The sequence below is a fragment of the Gymnoscopelus braueri genome (genome assembly GCF_963280865.1).
Source record: "Gymnoscopelus braueri genome assembly, chromosome: 17".
Taxonomy (NCBI): Eukaryota; Metazoa; Chordata; class Actinopteri; order Myctophiformes; family Myctophidae; genus Gymnoscopelus; species Gymnoscopelus braueri.
In genome coordinates this window covers 36600589-36618530 of record NC_137617.1, presented here as the reverse complement: position 1 = coordinate 36618530, position 17942 = coordinate 36600589, and the positions used below count along the sequence as shown (strand labels likewise).

The following is a 17942-nucleotide window of genomic DNA, read 5'->3' as shown; positions in this document are numbered from 1 at the left end:
AGTACTGCAGCAATTCCACTGACAGCCTGCACGTACGTGCTCACCAATTTCTGTCTGAACAACCAACTGTGACCAGTGGTGTAAAGTAACTAAGTACACTTACTCAAGTACTGTACTTAAGTCCAATTTTGAGGTATTTTTACTTTACTGGAGTATTTCCAATTTTTGGTACTTTTACATCTAATCCACTACATCTCGTTAAATATACTATTACTCCACTACAATTATTTTGAAAACTTTAGTTACTAGTTACTTTGTAGATTTGAATTATTATTACTTACATTAACCACTTCAGCCCTATATACATTTAAGCCATTTGAAAATAGCCGATCTACAAGCTCACAATGTGTCACAGCTTCTAGATCTGCTATTTTCAAAATATTTTCATACATTTTATACATTTGAAAACTTGTGAAATGGGACATTCTGCATAATGAGTACTTCCTACTTTTGTACTTTTACTCAAGTAAATTTGGATTACCGGACTTTTACTTGTAAGGGCATGGTCCCACCGCACTTTTATTTTACCTCTGGGGCGGAATCTGCCAATGCTTTGTCAATGCAAATGCGAGGATTCATGGAAAAAATGCGCAAGACCATGAATCCACGAATTTGCATTGACAAAGCATTGGCAGATTCCGACCCATAGGTAAAATAAAAGTGCGGTGGGACCGCGCCCTAACAGGGTACTTCTACGTTGCAGTGTTGATACTTTTACTTAAGTAAAACATCACACCCAGTGTGAAGAGAGTGGTGCCTGTGATGATGAGTTAATTAGTGTAACTGGTTGCATCTTTGAGTTGCAATCAGCTGCAGCTGTTGAGGCCGTGCTCAAACATACAGACGGACGGACGGACGGACAGACACACACACATGGTCAAGTGTAGGAGTGGCTGGCACCACTCAAAAATGTGAGTACTTCTTCCACCACTGCAACTATTAAACAGTGACTGGAAGCCATCAGTGGAAACATGACTGACTGCACGTTTACAGTTTAATTCAGTTACAGTTGCTGTTCATACTTGAGCTCATATGAGGGCGCTATTCCCGACATAATTGTGGCATCAAATCACCTTCAGTTCAGAGATACTTATTAGGCACTTGTGTTGGATCTCTGTATTCAGTGGTTATTCAATCTTAGACTAGCATGGTTGAGGTATAATTTTACATGCAAAAATGTATTATGTGTTTTACAAGGCCTTAGAATAAACATTAGAGCTTATGCTCACTTGTTTTTTTGACATGGCCGTAGATTAACCCGTTAAAACAGGGAAAGCATCTGTGTCATTTGAGCTAAAAAGAATACAAGCCCATTGCGCGTCACTTCGTTCCGCGCTGCTGTTTTTTAGGACGATTTTAGAAAAATCTTGAACATTTGTACAAATCTTTGAATATATATTATTTTAAAGCGAACATCTTTAACTCAAATCTTTGCTTCTGGGGGTCCCTGGAACAAAATATTTTGAGATGGGGGTCTGCGGCCAAATACATATAATTTTGGGGGTCCTTGACATGAAAAAGTTTGAGGACCATTGATATAGAAACATAAGTTTTTCAGAAAACTGTTAGGATTTAAAAGACATTTTGTAGAATCGGCCTCAAGTCTTAATGGGTTAAACGGTAGAGCTTCTGCACAACTAATGATTTTTTTTTTACGAGGCCAGAGATTAAACGGTAATGCTTTTAACACACCTAATGATTTTTACAAGGCCATAGTTTAAACAGTAATGCTTCCGCATACCTGAGACAGGTGCATAACAGAAGACCTCTGTGTTGACAACAAAGAACAAGGACCTTGTTCTTTGTCAAGGATCTGGTTATTTTAGGAGAAGGATGCACCAAACTTTTACTTTTGTTCATTAGAAATAGTTTTTATTGCAGATGAAGTAGGCGGTAGGAGTTCTGCTCTCTTGATTACTTTATTTGGTGATAAAATATTATGTATGCCAGTAATTCCACTATGCCATCTGTCAGCTACCCTATGTTCAGGATCAGGTCTGCCACAAGGGGCCTGGGTACAAGAAGTGTTGTGAGCCCCCTACTCATTAATTGCAAGTTATATATGTTGTGATTTAGAACCGAGCTGGTATCGAACCCCAGTCTCCCATTCGGCAAACCGACACACATCCTACCATGCCAATAGAGCTGAGCCCATTTGGTAGAGTTGTTGTCCTTGTCTTGTACGGGTCCACTACATCTGGGATGATTGTATAGCCCAGTTATATGTAATTATTGGGGGTGTTACAACCATTGAATTTCCCCCAGAAAGTATTATGAATGGCAACATTTCCCATATTCCCATTTCAATAAGAACTACAGGTGTTTTAGGACTATTTTTGACTAATATAGCGATGAAAGTGAAGGGATAATAATGTATGTCGTAAAATGTAACACTGTTAACCCCCTGCCATGGGCCTGGGGGTGGTCGCAACCTCTGGAGTTACAGTGTACTACAGCCTATATTGTCGCTGTCGGGCCAAAACCAGCTATCTCCATTTTTCACAAATCAGTGCTATTTAATACCACTTTTTTTGTACACATATAGAACCAATGCAAAGTATTAAAAAGCGCTTCTGACTAAACCTCCTAACTCCATTGGATCCTCAAATCTGTCGGTCAAACCACCTAAGGGCACCGTCTCACCGAAGTTTCATTCTACCTATGAGGGCGTATGCTTTTCAATGGGAACAGAATGTTTTTTTTTGCAGAAATCCACAAATGGCAACAAACCGCTCTGTTCCCAGTGAAAAGCATTGGCAGAATCCGCCCTCATAGTTAGAATTAAACTTCGGTGTGACCGCGCCCTAACTCCAACTTTGGAGATAGTTGTTTTTTCCATCATTGATTAGAATGACGAAAAACATTAATGGTCAAAAACCTCCCAACTTCACTTGAGCTGTATTTGGGTAAAGTGATGATAATAGAAGGACACATTCAAGTATCTGACGATGTATAAAGTCACCATACCTACTGTACCAACTTTGATGAGGCAGTATTTTGTTGATCTAAATACAGGTTTTTCCATTTCCTGAAAAGTTCATAGTTTGGACATAGCTGGTTTCTGTCCAACAGCAGAGATATATTACATTGTGGAGTAACAATGTGATTCTCCACATACCACTCTGTGTGAGAAAACGGTGTGCCTGCTGCTCTGTTACTGTAGTCATATCGTACGTACTGTATGCAGCTCGAGAAGGTTTTTTCCTATAGGTCGGACCAGTATTATTAGCCACATGAACACTAGCATCCACATTCTGGGTGTAGGCAAACATTAAGGGGGAAATATGCCAACATTCGGTGATATCTGATCTACATTCTCACAACTCATCACAATGCGACGAGAGCATTCGGTGTAGAGGGGAAAAAAGGAGAGGACCAAGTGCAGACCTCTGGAGAAACCCTGGTCAAGAATATATGGTTTAAGTGGTTTCATTCAAGACCTTGAAATCATCAAACGAGTGCTACCTTCAGATGATTCTGTGGGAACTCAAAACTTGTTGAAGATAACATACTGTAGCTTCTGGCAGATCTCAAATCAAATGGAAATCACACAAAGTTGTTAAAAAATAATTTATTCTGCAGTCATGAAAGTACAAAACAGTGCAATGCTGTGGAATATATGGATATCAAATAAATACAGTTGAATGTAGGACACTCGGCAAGAATACGTTGATAAAAGGAAATCAAGTAACATTTGACACCTGCTTGCATACTCTACATACCAAGAAAGTACTGGTAGGAATTTTGCTCTTAAATCCAAACAGTAACTAAAAGGCCCCTAATTACACAAAGAAAAGAAAGAAAGCAATATGATACCAATGGTCTCAAAATAACATTACCATATAGCTAGCTGCCACTTTATGGTTTCAATAGAAACTGAGGTACAAATTCTGAGCAATAGTTAAGAAGATGCCTATTTGTCAAATATAGTGGTTGGTAATTTGCAGAAGTACATGCCCGTTAAAAGCATTTAAGGTGTTGACCACTTTATCCGAGTACCAATAACTGTGGTTCCCTTACAGTAGGAACAATAGGCTACATCTTTTGTTGGTTAAGAGGGCAACACATACAGTACATTTAAAAGGAATCATTAATAAGGCCCTTTTCTGGGCTTAATTTTAAGAGCTGTTCTGTATCAATTGGACATAGTCTAAAAAAGGTTTACGACGAAACACTTTCAAGAACGGTCCCTCGATGCGAGTTTATCCATCAGATCTCCATCAGCATTCTTCAATGAGCAAATCTTCGGAGCTATACAGTTTCTTCTTGATCACTCTGAAGCCAGTGCGCAGTCTAATGGCTTGCCTCACGGCCGGGACGGAGCTGGATTTAGTGCTAAACAGGCCTTGGATCTTGGGCCACAGTCCGCTGGACTCCAGCCGCAGCACCAGAGTCAACTGAAACGTCGGGACCAGACAGGGGTCGACGGCTATCTGCTCCACGCTCTCGCAGACGAAGCCGTGCTCCACGCACAGGTCAATGAGGGCCCCGCGCAAACCGCAGGGCTCGCTGGCCGCCAGGTGCAGGAGCTCGTGTCCTATGTGCTCCAGGAGTTTCTCGGGGATGAGGAGTTTGGTGCACCTCAGGGCACAGTCCGAGTCCTTGGCTTCCCTCAGGCTGTGGGCGATGACGTCCACCACTTCTTTCAACAAGCTCTCCTCCGTCGGATCGTAGAAGAGGTCCTCGTTGGACGGATTGAGAAAGTCGCACGAAACGTCAGACCCTGATGAAAGAAAGTGTCAAATTAGTAAAGGAGAACATTAATAATGTGTGTGTGTGTGTGTCAGTGGTTCTCAAAGTGGGATCCACTCCGTGGGGGGGGGGGGGAGGGTGGTCCCCAGCAAAAGTAGTTAATACAGCCTCACGATCATTTTAACTACTTTATCAAAAATAGCAGATCTACAAGCTTGTACATCTGCTATTTTTTGGGTCCCCGACTCCCTGGCACAAAATATTTTCATATGGGGGTTTGCATCCTTTTTAGGGGGTCCTTGACATGATAACATTGAGAACCACTGGTATAAATAACTTCTGATGAACGGTTTTAAAACAATGAACACATTTTTTACCTGAGTCAGAGAGATCACTCCTGCTGCCATTGTGCGAACGGGAGTCTATGCTGCTGTTGTTGTTGCCTCCTGCACTGAAGTCAGTGAGTTTCTGCACCAGTCTGCTCCAGGACAGCCTCCTGGGAGAGGCGTCCACCGGAGAAGGAGGTGAACTGCCAGCACTGTCACTGGTTGCAGAGAGAGAAGGCATGGTCGTTGACGTCTGTGTGCGACTTGTTTAGTGTCCAGTTCTGTTGTTGAGCAGGGGAGACAAGATACAGGTAATGTTTAGGACTCTGGAGCATATCAAATAATACAAGTACAAAAAAAACATAGGTAATATATATATATCCAATCCACTTTATTTATAGAGCACATTTAAAAACAGCGTTGAGTGCTGTACACTCAGTAAACAAATATGAAATACTAATAACACATTTTATTAAAAAAACTCATTTTTTCAAGACTGCACAAAAACATGTCAATTACTTCAAACCAGAAAAAAACTTCCTAATTTTTAATTAAATTGTCATCTACCACAGAACATAAAGCATCATTATGTTTGCATTAGCCTCTCTCTCCCTCTCTTATTATGCATTATTATTAGAGAGAGAGAGAGAGAGAGAGAGAAAGGGGCTAATGCAAACATCCAACTACATACAAATAAATGTGTTAGAATATACAATATGCCTACATTTGTTTTATTCCAACATATGACAGAATAAAAGAGAGGAAACATAGGCAACTATGTTGTCATTACCGATCAAGTAACTACAACGGATTGAACTTGACAGCCACACAAAGTCTTTGTTGGAAAAACAACGCATAGAAAGTAGAAACTGCTATTTGGTATCAAATCGTAAAGCTCGCCATTGAGCAGAAGTAAGATAAGCACTTACCGAATGTATTCCAATAGCCGTCGATAACTCGTCGAGCTACAAATTGGTGTTTTTTTATTGTGAATGTCTATGGTTAAAAAAGGCTGCAGATAAAGTTGTTATTCTCTCCATGAATGTCTGTTCAACTCAGCAGCTCTTCTGGCTCTGCAGCTTTTCCTGCAACAACAATGCTTTTATATGGGCTGTGGTACGTACACACCCACTCCTCACCGGCCGTCCAATCGAAATGGGAGGCACGGCATCGGGAGGCTGCATCTTGCCTGGTAACCGGTGGTTGCCATGTCGGCTTATTATAAGCGACTTCGGGCTTCTTTTTCTGTTAAGTTGCTTGTAAAAGAATTGGTAGTTGCATTCGGGTTGCGTTTTTTTTGGGCTTGTTTCTAAACTAATTGAGTGCACTTACTTGCTTATTTATTTATTTATTTTTTAAACATTGGTTTTCAAGTATTCTCATACATGTTTTGTGTTGTATGTTTAAAACAAAATATGTATTGCAAGAGTTTTTGAAAAGATCAGATCTAGAAGCTCACAACGCGTCGCATCACGAAGCGTTGTGTGCTTGTGGATGATGGATCTGATATTTTCAAATAGACGACGCATATACAGTAGGTTTAAAGTGCACATGTGGCCTAATAAGTTGCTTCTTTTGGGCTTGTTTTCCTGGTTTGTGGACCTAGACCTGGTTGCTTATTTCTGTCACAAAATCTGGCAACACTGCTGGTAACATGCCCGTACAGAAGAAACAAAACAGTCGGGTTATAAGGGGTGGGGGGGTGAATAATAGACCCCAGTGTCATGGAAATGTACCAAGGAAGAACTTGCCTGGACTTGCCAAGTCAGGTACTGTCATTCTGTTAAATATCCCCCCCCCCCCAAAAAAAATAAAAAATAATAGAAAGAGATATGGATGGATGGCACTGAGGTGGGTATCACCACTATTTAAATAAATAAATAAAGGGGCCCTGGCTGGCTGCAAGCACAGCTCAGCTGGTTCAGTGTTGCAGCAGTGCACACATTACGTCATCTATTTTTCTCCCTCTACCATTACATCATTATTCTTCAGCTATAATCCAGTTTATTAGAAAAATACCAATAATACACGAAACACATACATACACACACACACACACACACACACACACACACACACACACACACACACACACACACACACACACACACACACACATGCACACATTAATAGGCCTAAATATGTAAATGTTGTGAATTAAGTAATCCTCTGTTGTTCTATGGGCTTTCATCAAGGGTGGTGACTGCATGGTCCTGTATTTGAGTTACTGTATTTGAGTCCTGTATTTGAGTTTGGAATATTAAAACAAAAATAATTGTTTTTCCTATAATGACATGACCAAGATAGGGAAGCCAGGGTTAATGTGCTAAAAACAAGGGCCTGTACAACAAGATGACACAAGGCAGTGTCCTGAACACAGCATGTTCTGAAATATTAAGCACATACAGAGACTACATTTACAGAGGTTAAATATACATAGATATGAAACATGAATGATAGAGCTAAGCCAGACATAGCAGGACATGAACAGATTGTATGCTGTGCAAGTGTGCATACGGTGATGTAATAAAGAAAAAGATGCATACATACATTATCTATGTGAGATTCTAATGGGTAGCTTATTAATAGTTGTACTTCAATGCCATATGTTTGGGCCTGCAGTGTCTCTGAATGGCTGTACTTTCTACAGCTTCTAGACCTGATCAGTATTAATTAGCTCAGTAGAGATACTGGGGTGCAGGTCAAACCTCAGGCTCCAATACTATATATACACCGTATATACTAGAGTGTGTGTGCGTGTGCGTGTGCGTGTGCGTGTGCGTATGCGTGTGTGTGTGAATAGAAAGGAAACACTCAAAGTGACCATAAGGGTTCACTGAATGGCTTGAGGAGGATGAGAATGATGTGAATCATATGCTATGGCCTTTGCAGTCACCATATCTCGACCCACGTCTACTGTATGTGAGGTTTCGGGCAGATGTGTTGGGGAAAAAAAAACATCGCGCCCCCATTTCCTAAGAATGTTCTGTCCCTCCAGTGGAGTTTCACAGAGCCTTGTAGCACCCACTGTACAGTATGCCAAGGCACTGGTGGCTAGTGGTGGCCAAACACCTTATAGTATGTTGAGACATTTAATCGATTCTAAACTTGACCATTGGCTCTGTACTTGGTTTGCTCTCTTTTTCCCCCTACACCAAACCTCTTTGCCAAAAATAGCCGATCTACAAGCACACAACGCCTCACAGTGCGAGGCGTTGTGTGCTTGTAGATTGGCTATTTCGTGCTAATGTTCCCCTCAGTCCCATGTAGTAACTCTGAGGACACCCTAGGGGTCCCGGACCCCCTGTTGAAGACCAGTATATCAAGTGTGATTGTATATGTTCCATGTCTCAGTCCACACCAATACCAAAAACTAATCCCTTGTGTGAACCTCATACTCCATCCATTTTTATTCCAAGTTCTGAGTTATTTAATGGGAGTGTCCAAAAGCAATTTCATTGTGCATAATCTATTGTGGTTTCACCAGATGCGCCATTATTCAGTTACTGTTTATGTACTGAACATTAAACAGGATGTTCTGATGTTATTAAAACACTTTGAACCGTCGGAAAGACACAGGAGCAAGCCACAAAGTACTGATCTACTGTAGTATCTAGGTCAATCACTTCATCTACATATGACACACATATAAACTGTCAAAAAGATGACAGGTCACTAAGTCTGCTTTATATTGAGGTTTGCTTACCCCACCAAAAAATGAAATAAAGATGGGAAAGGAGACAGATATACTGGTTTGAGGAGTATGAAAATGATGTGAATCATATGCTATGGCCTTTGCAGTCACCATATCTCGACCCAAGTGTACGTCTAGCCTACTACAATAGTAGATCGCAGATGCTGCATCTCAAGGGGTTATTCCTCATAAAGAATTTCAAGATAGATAGATAGATACTGTAGATAGGGAAAAGAGGGGGGGCTGAGGATAGACCCCTGGTGGACTCCGCTCTATGAGGTTTGTTGGGTTTAAGTAGTTAATAATGTGTTTGGCCACCACTAGCCACCAGTGCCTTACTGCATACTGTACAGTAGGTGCTATCAAGGCTCTGTGAAACTCCCCTGGAGGGACAGAACATTCTTAGAAATGATATTCCCTCATGTGTTCTTTTTATGGTGGTGGTGGGGCGCGATGTTTTTTTTTTCCCCCAACACATCTGCCCGAAATCTCTCATCCCGAGAGATTTCGGGCAGATGTGTTGAAAAAAAAAAAAACATCGCAGTTATGGTTGCACCATGTGTGAGATCTACATATGCATGTTTAATCTTGGTAGTATACAGCAGAGGTCTTCAACGTTTTTCAGCCCAAGGACCCCTTTAGCTGAGAGAGAGATGAAGCAGGGACCCCCCCACTACTGTACATATTGTATATAATTGTGTTGCAGATTTACTTGTTTGACTATCATTCGCACTTAATTAATTAATGTTGTATAAATTAATGTTTATTTTTTACATATTAGCTTCTCTATTATTATTATTATTATTTCATGTTAATGTGTATTTTCAGACATTTAACCACTTAGAGCCTCGATACTAAACTTGACCATTGGCTCTGTTCTTGGTTTGTTATTTTTTCCCCCCTACACCAAACCTCTTTGCCAAAAATAGCCGATCTACAAGCTCACACGCGAGGCGTTGTTTGCTTGTAGATCGGCTATTATTGGCTAATGTTCCCCTCACTCCCCTCAGAATCCTATCACACAAAGATTTGGAGGACCCCCTGTAGTAACTCTGAGGACACCCTAAGAGTCATAGGCTGTGCGCCGATCCTGTGGGGGCCTCGGGGCATAAGTCCCTGCCAGAAATGAGGAGCCCCCACCACTATCCCTGATTTACCGTACCATTACAGTAGCTCGCCCATAGCCAGTGGTGGGGCCTAGTGGGGTGCAGCTCCACTAGCTCTGAAGGTGCAAATGCGTGCCCGCGAGAGAGCCGTCAACGTGCCGTCAACACCTAGAATCATCATCAACCCCCAATCCATACAAAGTTACTGGTTAAACAGGTATCAGCCTTGAGGTTCATCAAGTTATATAGGCCACCTATGACTAGACACTCTAACTAGGTTATCCCTGTCATTCAAGTAAAGACAAGTTGTCTGATTATTTTAAGTATAGCCTACTTATGTGTGGGTGAGTCTATGTAAACTAAAGGGCTTTTATATAAAACTAAAAGGAAAATAATTAATTAATTGAAACAAAAATTAAAAAAAACAAATTTTATTCGGTCGCGCCTGGGGGGATAGTGGGGGTCGAGTTGAGCCCCCACTAGCGTGCACATATACCCCTTGTTGAAGACCCCTGGTATACCGTATCAAGTGTGATTGTACAGTATATGTTCCATGTCTCAGTCCACACCAATACCAAAAACGAATTCCTTGTGTGAACTTCATACTCCATAAATCTTTATTCCAAGTTCTACTAACGGGAGTGTTGATTTTAGATGTGCAATCAAAGCATTTACAGGAGCAAACTTTCCAAAAGCAATTTCATTGTGCATAATCTATTGTAGTTTCACCAGATGTACCAGCATTCAGTTACTGTTTATGTACTGAACATTAAACAGGATGTTATTAAAACACTTTGAACCGTCGGAAAGATACAGGAGCAAGCCACAAAGTACTGATCTACTGTAGTATCTAGGTCAATTACTTCATCTGCATATGACATACATATAAACTGCCAAAAAGATAACAGGCCACTAAGTCTGCTGTATACTTGAAGTTTGCTCACCCCACCAAAAAAAGAAAAAAACATTGGCATGGAGCCAGATACTGTAATATGCTGTGTAGCCACACGTGAGTGAGAGTGGGACGGACTGTACTTTATGGCAAGGAGAAACAGCAACAAGTACACGTGCCTGCACAGGATGTTCTCCGTGGGATGTTTTGATTTCTAAGAACTTGGTCAATTTATTCTGATTCTGATTCTACTTCTAAATCCTAACAGTTTTCCGAAAAACTGATGTTTCTATGGCAGTGGTCCTCAATCCTTTTCATGTCAAGGACCCCCAAAATGTATTTGGCCGAGGACCCCCATCTCAAATATTTTGTTCCAGGGACCCCCAGAAGCAAAGATTTGAGTTTAAAATGTTTGCTTTAAACAATATATATATAAAAGATTTGCACCAATTTTCACAATTTTTCAAAAATAACAGATCTACAAGCTCGTAGCGTGGCACTCGGTTAAAGTCTGAAACTATGACCGAACAAAAGTATTGACGAAAACAAATGCACAGTATGCTGTCGCACATTATTGGTTATGTGTAAAAGAAAAAGAAACATGTGCTGTGTGTGTGTGGGACACAGCTGGAGGTGTGCCCAGTGAGGTCATGTCCTCACATGATATGCATATAATTAAGACAATCGCACACACCCAGTACAGTACAATCTGTACTGACCCAGCCCTCCTTTGTATGAAAACATCCATTCAGCCAACTGAGACACGAAGCACAGCACAGCATATTTCCTCACTGTCACATAGCAGAAAGTCCAAAATAACTAGCGCCACGGTTAGGTTTCCATAAAAAAGCCTCCATAACAATCAGCCCATTCAAAAAGCATCAAGACTTCCAATATATTTCAACCAGCTAGATAATGTGATAATGTCAATGGTTTTAGTCTCTAAAACCATTGATCTGGGCTTTATGGAATTTGGAATCAGTCTGGTACTCAGGCTGGTAATACTGTGTTGCTGTAGTCTGTTTTGTATCTCTGTTTTCATATGGACCTATTGTGTCTGAAATTATGTTTATCATCATCATATAGCTACACATTATTTGAAATGAAGAAATTGAGGACACATTATGAAGCAGGAAATATACAGCACAATGCTTTCAGAGTTAAAAATGACACTCAGGATTTTACTATGTACTGTGTAAAATTGTACGTGGACAGTGGACACTCCTGGATTCAATACTCTGTTGGACAGTGGTTCTCAAAGTGGGGTCCGAGGACCCCAAGAGGTTCTTCGGGGGGGGGGGGGGGGGTTCCAGAGGGACCCCAGCTAATTTTTTATAGTTAGGAACCAAATGGGCCGTCAAAGATTTGTGACTCTGAGTGTACACATGGAACCAAATGTTGGTTCCATTTGTACGCTCTCAGAGTTATGGGGGTCCGTGAGCTAATGCATACCAAACTGGGGGTCCTTGAAATGATTAAAAACGTTGGGAGAACCACTGATGTAGGAAGTATCGAATCCAGGAGTGTCCACGTACAATTTTGTTTACAGGCTCCCTTTGTTCTGCTCAAGAGTGAGCAAGCAGCTGTGAGGGCCGTTTGAAGGGGGCGGAGAGACAGAGGGAGCAGGCAGCAGTTTCTTTAGATTTATGAGGGTGACAGTGCAGCCATGTGGAAAAACAATGCCTTGCTGCAAGGGATGTATTAAGTCAACCTAGATACCCTGCCCTTGCACAATAAGGACTGTCAAAGCACATCTGAAGCCTGTTTAAGGAGTCCGTTGGAGGAGATTGCTCTAGTCAATCACAATACTTAACACCATAGAATGGCATGCTGTACATTTGCCTAATATATTATTAAGTACAGGATTTTCTTTCACGTTTGTATGGGTTCAAAGATGACAATATGAGTGCTACAAAACTGTACACATGCAAATAACTGTAAATCAGTGATTTATTCATAAATCATTAAATATCTGCTAACTGTGCACATGGAAATAATAGTAAATCAGTGATGAATTCATAAATCATTACATTTCCGCAGACAATTCTGTAACAATGCGTTCATTCTTGTGGAACACAATTAGGGCTGCCCAATTAATAATGCAAACCAGCATTTAATTCGACAGATGAAAATTGCTAAATATTTTAGTGAAACATTTATTTATATTTAGAACCCTGCCATAATCAAAAATTGTCAACACAATATAGGCAAAACTTTAATGAAACAATTTCCTTTTCCTGAAATCATTATCTAGCAAAAATAAGCAGGACGTTAATTTAGCCTTAACTGAGCAGCCCTAAATGAAATACAAAAAAAGATACATTTTAAACTGAATAAAACTCTTTACTTCTTTAATCCCCTCACCAAACACACAGTCTATGTGGCTGACATGTCAACCAAAGGCACCTATAGAAGAATTTCAATTTATGATGGTGTGAATCCCAATAGCTGTTCAATTGGTTTATATCGCCACTCATCTGCCTCCAGTTCTTCAACCAAACTTGCAAGTTTCTCCATTCGAGATACCTGTTGGTCTGTGAGAGAACGAAACAGTTACCTACAGTAGTTAGGGTTACTGATTTATTTGTAATGAAACATTCATGAAGAACAGTGGTGTAAAGCAACTCAAGTACTGTACTCGAGTACAATTTTTAGTTATTTTTACTTTACTGGGGTATTTCCAATTTTCAGTACTTTTACTTCTACTCCACTCCACTACATCTCACAGGCAAATATTGTACTTTTTACTCCACTACAATTATTTGAAAACTTTAGTTACTTTGTAGATTTTGATTATTATTAAAAAACATACATTACCCGCTTCAGCCCTATATACATTTCGGCCATTTGAAAATTAGCCGATCTACAAGCGACGCATTGTGAGCTTGTAGATCTGCTATTTTCAAAAGATTCTTATACATTTTGTACATTTGAAAACTTGTGAAATGGGACATTCTGCCTAATGACTACTTCCTACTTTTGGTACTTTAAGTACATTTTGATACCAATACTTTTGTACTTTTACTCAAGTCAATTTAGAATTCCTAACTTTTACTTGTAACAGAGTATTTCTACATTGTAGTATTGATACTTTTACTCAAGTAAAACATTTGAGTACTATTTCCACCACTGATGATGAACCGTAACCACTTAAACCCTCTATTCTTAGTAAAAATTTTTTTTTCCATCTACACCAAATCTCTCCGCCAAAAATAGACAATCTACAAGCTCACAAACATTCCCCTCAGAATAGGGATGCTGGGGTTCAAGTGGTTAATTTGCGTATAAAAAAAAAATCACAGACTTACCGTGCTTAACCTGTTTCAGGGTTGATGCAACTTGGTAGCTGAAAACGGACTCGCATAGAAATCTGTCGGAGCCATCTGAAAAATAGATCGACACACAAGAAGAGTTGTATCGTTTAGATGCTCTTTGAAACAAAAATGAATACAATACAATAAAATAGTGCCACTAATAGTAATCATTTCACTTATACCCAGGGTGAAGCAACAGCATACACTAGGCCTATAATCTACTGATGTCAAAATGCGTTTCATGTAAACAGAAGCATAAATTGGAGTCAACTCATTAACACATTGAGTGCCAAGAACGCATATATGCGTTCTTTGCGTTCTTTTGAATCCATCACTTGAGTGCCAAGAACGCATATATGCGTTTTTTCAAAAAAAAACATTCCATGTGTTAAGACCTTGAAAGCATCTGTGTCATTTTAGATTTTAGCTAAAAAGCATTGTTTTATACTTTGGCTATTCAAAAATAGCATATATATAAGCTCATAGCACGGCATGTTGTAGATCTGCTATTTTAGAAAAATCTTGAAAATGTGTGCAAATCTTTGAATCTTTGATTCTGGGCATAGGCACCGATTTATGTGCGCGCTAGTGGGCGCTCAACTCGACCCACACCCGCGACCGAAATTGAGTACTTTATTAACACTTTGCCAATAGTACAGTGGTACAATTTTACAATGAATGTCCTAGGGCTTTTTATGACAAACGACTCACTCATGACTTTTCAGCACGTTTCAACATAAGTAGGCTATACTTAAAATAATCATACAACTTGTCTTTACGGGAGTGTTGATTTTAGATGTGCTATCAAAGCATACAGGACTTCCTACAGTACTCAGGCATGCAAACAGCCCCGAGGTGAAAAGGGTGACAACATGTTGTTGTTTTTTCGGGTCAGGTGTCACACTATTGCCCTATTTGGATTCAAAACGGCTATTGTAGCTGAAAAGCTACAGTACAAGTTTGCATGTCTGAGTACTTCATGAAGCAAACTTTCCAAAAGCAATTTCATTGTGTATAATCTATTGTAGTTTCACCAGATGTACCATTATTCAGTTACTGTTTATGTACTGAACATTAAACAGGATGTTATTAAACATTTTGAACCGTCGGAAAGATACAGGAGCAAGCCACAGAGAACTGATCTACTGCAGTATCTAGGTCAATTACTTAATCTACATATGACACACATATAAACTGCCAAAAAGATAACAGGTCACTAAGTCTGCTGTATATACTTGAGGTTTGCTCAACCCTCCCGAAAAAAAAAGAAAAAAAGATTGGAAAGGAGCCAGATATACTGTGATATGCTGTGTAGCCACACGTGATTGAGTACTTTATTAACAGTTTGCCAATGGTTCAGTGGTACGATTCTACTGAATGTCCTAGGGCTTTTTTTTAATGACACACGACTCACTCGACTTTTCAGCACGTTTCAACATAAGTAGGCTATACGTAATATAATCAGACAACTTGTCTTTACTTGAATGACAGGGATAACCTAGTTAGAGTGTCCTCTCTAACCCTAGACCCGAAACACCTGTCGACCCCAGGCTACAACACTGATGATACGTCCCAGGGGCATCCACGTGATGTTTAAAAAATAAATAAATAGCAACATACGTTTAACAGGAAACTGTTTTGAGAAACATTTGTAGAAGTCACCCTCAAGTCTTAATGGGTTAAACATTACAGGGTCAGCTTTTATGTTCCCTCAGTTAGCCCTGAATCCTGCAGGGTTTGGGGTTAGGATTAGGGTTAACATAGGGCTGAAGGAACATAGACACACTCCCAACAACAACACCTTCCACATTACTTTGAAGGGCCTATCCGGAACGCAGAAATGCCATAAATACTTACAAAAACGACCAAACAAAGGAGCCCCTAAGCCTCACACTGCTGCTGTCCTCTTCAGTTTCAGCTGTTTATTTTCATTACTTCTGGCCTTCCAATACTAAGCAGGGCAAGTAAATAAAACGTTCGGGCAAGTGGAGTTTGCTTTCAGGTTGCCCGACAGGCAAGTGCGTTTAAATGGGGAAGCAACCCCATTAAAGAAATCACTTCTCCCTTAGACAGGCGACCACCCCCACCCCCTTTTTTCTACTCTGTACATATAGTGTTTTATATTTGTGATGATATTGAATTTGTGTTATTTTTTATGTTTTATGTTGAATACATAGGACCCCAATGGGTTTAATATAAATTTGATTTACTAGTAGGCATGACCTTTGGGCAAGTCCAACTTGACCTGTACTTGCCCGACGGGCAAGTGCCTCTGAGACCTTGTGTCAACCCCTGCTAAGTGATTTGTTTTTGCTACTCTGCTAACATAGTAAAACAGTAAGGGAGTATAAAGGTTTGTTTATTTATTCTTATTGTCGGTATCAGCAAGAGGCGCAGGGGTCTAGCCCCCAATGAGCTAGACCCCAGGGAGATGGATTGCTGAGGTGGAGCGCAACACCTACCATCAGCTCCCAGTGCTTACCGCACGACTATCCACACCCAAGCTGTGCTACTCATACGCTGAGTTGGCGGTGCCCAGGATCGAACCCATGACCATTGTGGTCGAAAGGAGAGTGCTCTCCCAACTGAGCTACCCGGACACAGGGCATAAAGAGAATGATTATTTTATTATCATAATTATAACCACTTAACTGACCTTCCATCATTTCCCCTGCTCCTTTGGGGTAGGTGTAGAGGACCTTCCTGGGTGGGATGAGCTCTGAAGCGCTGAAGCCCGAGCCAGCAGAGGATCCGCTCACACCTCCAGCTGAGGAAGACGAGGAGGACGCTGCCATCCTGTGCTTCTTCTTAATTAGCTAAACTCACAAAACAAAACAAAACACGGCTGTAAACCTTGCATAACATGGTCACAGCAGGAGTTGATACTTAAAAGTTTTACATAAATTAAGCCAGTGATTCTTCTCAAACGTTTTCATGTCAAGGAGCCCTAAAATGACATTTTGGCCGCAGACCCCATATGAAAATATTTTGGGCCAGGGCTCCCAAAAATAGCTGATGTACAAGCTTGCATGTCCCAATTCACAATTTCAAAATGTATAAGAATCTTTTAAATATTTTTAAATGGCCGAAATGTATATAGGGCTGAAGTGGTTCATGTAGTTTTGTAATAATAATCAAAATCTGCAAAGTAACTCGTAACTAAAGTTTTTATATAATTGTAGTGGAGTAAAAAGTACAATATTTTCCTCTGAGATGTAGTGGAGTAGAAGTAAAAGTATTGACATTTGGAAATACTCCAGTAAAGTAAATACATACCTCAAAATTGGTTACTTTACACCACTGGTCACACACAAGGCTACTATAATAACTAGTATAGCTAGTATAACTAGTATAACAGTGGCGCTATTCATTACTTTTAAACTGACCACGTTAAAATAAGTAATAGTATATACAATAGGACATTTATAGGGATTAGATCAGGGGTCTTCAACGTTTTTCAGGCCAAGGACCCCCATAGCTGAGCTGAGAGAGAGAGAGATGAAGTATAGGGACCCCCTCTACATTGTAAACAATTGTGTTTCAGATTAAACTTTTTGGGGGGTATTTTCCCCCTGTACACTTATACCTCTTTGCTAAAAAATAGCCGATCTACAAGCTCACAACGTCTAGATCTCTTATTTTCTGTTATGTTCTCTTCAGAATAGGGCTAGTGGTTAATGTAAAAAAAAAACATATCACACAAAGATTTGACGACCCCCTGTTGTAACTCTGAGGACCCCCTAGTGGTCCCGAACCCCCCTGTTAAAGACCCCTGTGGGTTAGATTATGAAACAAATCAACCTACCGTCGCTACGGAATGAATTCTAAAAGGCCTTCTTTTAATTTCGTCCTGAAGCACTTTGTTGTTGTTTTCCTCTCGCTGTGCTGCTGGTACAACTTCACGACATACGACAGTCA

The 17942-nt window shown here is 40.3% G+C and overlaps 2 protein-coding genes across 2 annotated transcripts; both read right to left on the bottom strand.

Annotated features, from left to right (window-relative positions):
• Nucleotides 1-3556: 3556 nt before the first annotated feature.
• ddit4 (DNA-damage-inducible transcript 4) lies at nt 3557-6088 on the bottom strand. Its single transcript, XM_080454952.1, has 3 exons — nt 5948-6088; nt 5070-5299; nt 3557-4723 (listed from the first exon to the last, which is right to left on the bottom strand). Exons 2-3 carry the CDS (start codon nt 5257-5259, stop codon nt 4221-4223), a joined length of 693 nt encoding a protein of 230 aa, XP_080311078.1. The 5' UTR covers nt 5260-5299; nt 5948-6088; the 3' UTR covers nt 3557-4220.
• A 6558-nt stretch (nt 6089-12646) lies between these two features.
• On the bottom strand, nt 12647-17939 carry anapc16 (anaphase promoting complex subunit 16). Its single transcript, XM_080455060.1, has 4 exons — nt 17830-17939; nt 16681-16840; nt 14019-14093; nt 12647-13244 (listed from the first exon to the last, which is right to left on the bottom strand). The coding sequence occupies exons 2-4, from the start codon at nt 16817-16819 to the stop codon at nt 13135-13137; spliced, it is 324 nt and encodes a 107-aa protein (XP_080311186.1). The 5' UTR covers nt 16820-16840; nt 17830-17939; the 3' UTR covers nt 12647-13134.
• Nucleotides 17940-17942: the final 3 nt, after the last annotated feature.

What these genes read in the sequence shown, in the direction of transcription:
- ddit4 (XM_080454952.1), bottom strand. Translation starts at nt 5,259, where the DNA reads ATGCCTTCTCTCTCTGCAACCAGTGACAGTGCTGGCAGTTCACCTCCT. An exon ending in GAGTGATCTCTCTGACTCAG is followed by an intron (nt 4,724 to 5,069) that starts GTAAAAAATGTG and finishes TTCTTTCATCAG; the next exon opens with GGTCTGACGTTTCGTGCGAC.
- anapc16 (XM_080455060.1), bottom strand. Translation starts at nt 16,819, where the DNA reads ATGGCAGCGTCCTCCTCGTCTTCCTCAGCTGGAGGTGTGAGCGGATCC. An exon ending in AGCAGGGGAAATGATGGAAG is followed by an intron (nt 14,094 to 16,680) that starts GTCAGTTAAGTG and finishes TCTATTTTTCAG; the next exon opens with ATGGCTCCGACAGATTTCTA. An exon ending in CCTGAAACAGGTTAAGCACG is followed by an intron (nt 13,245 to 14,018) that starts GTAAGTCTGTGA and finishes GTTCTCTCACAG; the next exon opens with ACCAACAGGTATCTCGAATG.